Source organism: Branchiostoma floridae, chromosome 13, assembly GCF_000003815.2.
Source record: "Branchiostoma floridae strain S238N-H82 chromosome 13, Bfl_VNyyK, whole genome shotgun sequence".
NCBI classification, from domain to species: domain Eukaryota; kingdom Metazoa; phylum Chordata; class Leptocardii; order Amphioxiformes; family Branchiostomatidae; genus Branchiostoma; species Branchiostoma floridae.
In genome coordinates this window covers 22,079,174-22,085,662 of record NC_049991.1, presented here as the reverse complement: position 1 = coordinate 22,085,662, position 6,489 = coordinate 22,079,174, and the positions used below count along the sequence as shown (strand labels likewise).

The 6,489-nt window shown below is 42.6% G+C and overlaps 1 protein-coding gene across 1 annotated transcript in view; it reads left to right on the top strand.

The window, feature by feature from the left end:
• Positions 1-94: 94 nt before the first annotated feature.
• The window catches only part of LOC118429186 (lysosomal alpha-glucosidase-like), a gene marked incomplete in the record, with an annotated part of 26,255 nt that continues 19,860 nt past the window's right edge, over positions 95-6,489 (top strand). The window contains 5 exon segments of the mRNA XM_035839638.1: positions 95-374; positions 1,857-2,030; positions 3,823-3,907; positions 4,713-4,919; positions 6,038-6,211. Of these exon segments, the coding sequence (XP_035695531.1) occupies positions 129-374; positions 1,857-2,030; positions 3,823-3,907; positions 4,713-4,919; positions 6,038-6,211 (886 nt within the window).

Here is a 6,489-nt window from a genome sequence, read left to right as displayed (position 1 = left end):
CAAATCGCTGCAAAAATGTCCAATGGGCCATTATTAACTTACATGTAATCTTTTGAATTTCATTCATTTCCTTCAGGAGAAGGAAGACGTCTATTAGTCGCTTCTTAAACTTAAAGCAAGTTGGAAGGATGGCGGAGAGTTACCCCCTATCAGCGTGGAACACGCCCGACAAGAAGGTTCCGTTAGAGGAGCTTCTCGAGGAATCCTCCTCCTCCTCGTCCTCTGCAGCTTCCCTCCGGAATGTGCAGCTCCAAGGTGTGCCACCGCAGCACGTAACTGTCCACCTGAAGCCTGTGGAGGAGCGAGGGCCGGACTACCGGTACCCGGAGTTCGTGAACTACGCCCTGGAGGAGCCTTTCCTCCTCAAGTCAGAGGTGAGAGGGACTTCCTCTTCTTCTCTTCTTCTTGTTCTTGTGTCATCTCCAAGCAGATCCTACCGTAGCATAAGATAGTATCAAAAGCTGTCGGAGGAGTGAAGCCGGCCTTGGAGTGTGTTTGCTACCGGTGTCCGTCTGACTCCCTTTGGCCGGCTATACTCCTTGGTCAGCTTTGATACCATCTTTTCCCTCTTCTTCTTCTTCTTCTTCTTCTTCTTCTTCTATGAAGGAGACTGGCTTATCTGTAAAACATTTGAGTTGTTTTGTTTGTTTTTGTTTTATTCATTTTGCATAAATATATATAATTTGTATATAATTATATACTAGTATTTGAAATTTTGTATTTGAAATATATGATAAATATAGTAGTACACAAAACAGAACTTTCATGTAAAAATGCTGAGGTTGATAATGCATTGCAATAGGATGACATTCATAATGATCTCATGATCAATGGAATAGCAAAAATATGCCCATTTTCTTATAGATGATGGATAAGAAACCACAACTTCTTTAATCTCCAATCAGATCCACGGTGCATATGTATTTTTTTTAGTATCAAACTTCCCGTAGGTGCCCGTTTGACTCCCTTAGCCGGCTATACTCCTTGGCCAGCTTTGATTCTATCTTATGGCACCGTAGGATCTGCTTGGAGATTACAACTTCTTTTCATGCTAAAAAAAATCTGGGTAACAGCCAACTAACAAGGCTGTGGTCATTTCTCCCTGTTTAAGGACTCTACTGTGCTCTACTGTACTCTACTGTACTCTACCTTAAAGTTTACTTCCCTTGTAGGTGGAGAAGTGTGAGAAATTCCCCCACCTGGCAGACCAGCAGCACAGAGACTGTACTGTACCTTCACTTACCTGTCTACTCACCTGTACTGTACCTTTACTTACCTTTCTACTCACCTGTACCCTTACTTACCTGTCTCCTCACCTGTGGCAGGTGGAGAAGTGTGAGAAGTTCCCCCACCTTAAAGACGAGGCAGACCAGCAGCACAGAGACTGTACTGTACCTTTACTCACCTGTACTGTACCTTACTTACCTGTCTCCTCACCTGTGGCAGGTGGAGAAATGTGAGAAGTTCCCCCACCTAAAGGACAAGGCAGACCAGCAGCACAGAGACTGTACTGTACCTTTACTTACCTTTACTCACCTGTACTGTACCTTTACTTACCTTTACTCACCGGTGGCAGGTGGAGAAGTGCGAGAAGTTCCCCCACCTTAAGGACGAGGCAGACCAGCAGCACAGAGACTGTACTGTACCTTTACTCACCTGTACTGTACCTTTACTCACCTGTACCTTTACTTACCTGTACTGTACCTTTACTTACCTTTACTCACCTGTACCTTTACTTACCTGTCTCCTCACCTGTACCTTTACTCACCTGTACCTTTACTCACCTGTACTGTACCTTTACTCACCTGTACCTTTACTTACCTGTACCTTTACTTACCTTTACTCACCTGTGGCAGGTGGAGAAGTGTGAGAAGTTCCCCCACCTTAAGGACGAGGCAGACCAGCAGCACAGAGACGCTTTCTTCTCACTCCAGGCTAAGATCGAGTCCAGACAGCTCGATGAGATGAAGAGGGAGTCCTTCAGGCGTTATGTCGGGGTGTCGACCTGGCGGGGACAGTGCACCTGTAAGGTGGGTACTACCTCTCTCATTCACTCTAGGAACTCATTCTATATCTTAACTAGAGTTCAACGAACCCATCTCTTCGCCAAATAATCATGCCTTTATTTAAGACTTTAAGGTCTTATTCATGTATTACTAAATAGCAAATGACTGCATGAACTGTGTTCCCACAAACACACAAACATTACCAAAACCAGACTGTGACCTGACAGATGACCTGGTAGCATCCCTGGTCAATCAGAATTTCATGCTTGTCAATTTAGACTTGTAAGGGCGTCCTCCAGCAAACCATCTGTATAACAGCTGTGTCCAAAGATATAGGTCAAAATGAGATATATAGAGCACAGTTTATTTCTGTTAATAAGTTTTGCTGCAGTACCTTAGGAAGCCGCTAGGGGGCCCACTATCATAATTTATCTTCGTTTTCCTGACCCCTACCCACCTACCAAATATCATCAGGATTTTTTCAAGGCTTCTCGAGTTATGCATTCCACAAACAAAAGGACGCACACACTCGGCCCGCTACCGTCCTAACGGAAAATGCTACGTCAACTATTTTCGAACACAACCTTCCTTTCCGCAGCCGCTACTTAAATACTAAATATCATAAAAAACCATACACAGCTTCTTGAGTTATATGCTGTTGGCATGGATTTATGAACTTTCCTCATTAATTATGCAAATAAGCTACTGATTTGCATAATTAGTATTACATTGTATAAGTCATCACTCATTCTATCTACATACCGAAAATCCTGATGATCTGTTTACACGTTCTCAAGTTATCCTCGTCCAAAGTTTGAACGGAAATCGGTGCCTGCAGTTCCCAAAAAGCCGCTAGGGGGTCCAAACTCACAGCACTTACTCTCTGTTTCAAGGGCTATCTACCACTCAAAAATCATGACCACAGCATGTCCAGAACACGAAGTGCCAAAATTAAAGTTTTGCTGCAGTACCTTAGGCAGCCACTAGGGTGCCCATTATCGAACTTGACCTTCGTTTTCCTAACCCCAATCCACCTAACAAATATAATCAGGATCCATTCAAGGGTTCTCGAGTTATCTTGCATACAGACAAACGCACTTACATACAAATCCCGCTACAGCACCATAGGTAAGAGCCAGGTAAACCATTTTCGCACTTGACCTTCCTCTCCAAAACCGCTACACACCTACCAAGTTTCGTGAAAATCGCCCAGCTAGATTTTGACTTATGCTACCAAAAACAAACCGCAAAAAACATACCAAGCTCGCTGCAGTACTGTAGGAAAACGCCAGGTAAACCGTTTTCAAACTTGGCATTCCTTTCGACAACTGCTACACACCTACCAAAAATCACAAAGTTCCATCCACAATTTCTCGAGTTATATGCTGTTGACCTACATACAGACCCAAGTCAAGCAATCTCATACTCTTCTTGGCGAAGAGAATAATTCCATTATTCCCTCCCTCATTCCCTCCCTCTTTCCCTCCCAGTAGAGGATACTGCAGTTTGAAGGCAAAGTTTCCTCTCCTTTCTATCAGATGTCTTATAGTTTGCTAACATTTTCAATGTTACTTAATTAACATTTATTTATTCTAAGCATATATATATAGATTGTCCAGTTTTACGGAATACTCTATAAATATAAATATGCCTGAAACAGAGCAATATTTCCTGCACTTAAATAAAGAATTAGAGACTCAGTATAGTCTACCAGTCCTGATTTTCACTCCAGAGCTTGCCTGAAAGCCCACAGTTGATTGATTGACTGATTGATTGATTAATTGGTTCATTGACTGATTGGTTGATCCCTCCCCAGGTGTGCATGGTTTACCTGATGGCGTTCTTCATGTTGCTGCTGATGGGAGTGTGTGCTGTCGGGATGATCTTCAACATTGTCATGGGTAAGGATCAGCTCTCAACCTTAGAGTACGGATGAAAACTCGGGGGTACAGTATATTAGACTACTGAAATATCATCAGTGAGGACCATAAATGCCCCATGATCTAACGTTACTTGATGATCATGAAACCGTTCACCATGGCCCGAAATACTTTTTTTAGCCAGGTTGTCCAAGTGGCAACCTGAGTCAAAAGCCAGGTTGCGCCATCAACATTTCAGGTTGCCCCATTTTCAAATTGTTACTTTCTTCAAATCAGCTACTTATCCATTATCTTTTCTTCCAGTTATATGTAACTATGTAATATGTTTTATGTTATCAAAAAATAAATACAAAAGCTTATGCATGTAGGTGGGGAAAAAGCAGTGTTCCAACGGCAAAATTTCAGGTTGCTCAGTGTGCAACCTGGGTTTAAAATCAAGTTGCGCAAAGCAAAATGTGGTTGCATTTTTAAGTGGGCAAGTGGGTATTTCAAGCCCTGGTTCACGCAAGTCCCAGAGATAGGGCCTCAAATATAAGGTGCATATAACAATGACTTTTGTGCACCTGAAGTTGGAGCTCTGAATTTCAACCTAATCTTATGTCGTGCACCAAAAATTTCTTTTCTGTGTGCCTAAATGTTTAGGTTAGGATGTAGCTGTGTGCATATCGCCAAGGCTGAATGTGGAGCTCTGTTTGATGTCTCCATTCTCTTCAACACATCATGGTCATCATGGTCAAACGGCCTTCTCCTCTAAAGTCCTTACCTGGGGCTGTCATGCCTACTTCTGGGTGCTAGGTGGCGCTAATATTTCCATGTTGTTCCACAGGTAATAACCTCTTCATCCCCGTCATGCCCATGGTCAAACGACCTTCTCAGCCTAAAGTTGGGCCCAGCGCCCCCGGCCAAGGCCCCCCAGGTTACGCCCCGCAGTGCCCTGATGAGGACAACGACCACAGGTTTGACTGTTACCCCGAGGCCGTCGCTTCTCAGGCCAAATGTGAGGGTAGGGGGTGCTGCTGGCGGAAACCTAACGGTGAGAAATTTTTGTTTGTTTATTTTGTTTGTTTGTTTATGTTCCGTGGCTCCTAACGTCGTGTGTCTGTTCTTTAGTAGTCCCACAAGGCCAAGATTTGCTTAAAACTATAATTTAACAACAAGGCAACCAGAGATGGCAGACCTCCTTCTTTTAGATCCTGGATGGGGTTAAACGGACCTTTGGGGGGTGGTCCTTATTACCCCGAATGGCAGGTTGAAAATGAGTGAGAGGGCAGACCTCATTGTTCTCTCCTGGGCTGATTATGCACACACTACCAAAAATGATTTTGTCTTATTTTGCTTACCCCATGGACAAAAAAAAATATTCTTGCAGGAAGGAAATGTAGAAAAAAATTCAAGCAAAACGAGAAACTACAAAAATTATTTTAGACATTTAAGCAAAATCTTCTTATTTTTTCTTAGAATGCAAGAAAAAATTTCTAGAAATTCTTGTTTTTTTCTAACCAGATTCAACTCTTAAGAAATACAAGAATTTTTTTTCTTCCAGGAAGATAAATTTTCTGTGAGGAAGCAAAACAAGATAAACAAGAAAAGGCATTTTAAGAAATACAAGAAAACAAATCTCAAATTTTCTCAAAAACTTAACAAGAAAAAATTTGCTTGCCCCATGGACAAGCACATTTTTCTAACATTTCTTAGGGACAGAATAATTTTCTTCCTGGAAGATAAATTTTCTGTGAGGAAGCCAAACAAGATAAACAAGAAAAAGTATTTTTGGTAGTGCAGCAGGCTCAGCAGACTATGCAGGGCAGCAGAACTAAGATCACAGATGGAGGATAGGGAGGACTGGTGTAGGACATTTTTCTAGCCAGCCTGAATTTTTTTTCTGTCCCCTGGATTTTGAATGGAAATCCTGTCGAAGGTGCAATTCCAAATGCCATGCTCCCCCAGGAAAATTTGAAATCTAAACCCTCTGAAATGCTATTTCCTTAATCCTAAGGGCAAATTTTGCTGATAGACTCAGCTTGGTTCTGAATTAACATCTTTTGACAGAATGGGTAAAGGACGGAAGGACGCATGTTGGCTAGAACCCTGATGTAGGAAGACCCGATAAGGTCCACTGACAGACTTCTTACCTTTCCTATTCCCTTCTAGGTGTGCCGTTCTGCTTCTTCCCTCCGGGCTATCCCTCCTACAGCCTAGGGGAGGTGAAGGACACCCCGCTGGGCGCCACAGCAGTTCTCACCAGGGATAATGCCTCCAGCCCCTACCCTAAAGATGTAAACCAGCTCACCATGGACCTCAGGTTTGAGACCAACGGCAGACTGCACTTAGTGGTGAGTTGTACATCTTATGTTGCAAGGAAAAAACTCTAGTCTAATTAAAAAAAGAAAAAAAGAAACTCAGATGTGAAGCGGCCTTGTTGAAAAAATAAGATGGATGTGAAATCTTAGGAGTAAGTCTTCAGGGCCTTGTAAGATGCTGAACATTGACAGGGCTTTATACTAGTTTTGAACATAGGTAAATGTTACTAGCTAAATTGGAGTTTAGTCACTTTCAGTCCTCACCAACAGAGCTTGTTTTTTTTCCACAGTTAAACGACACGT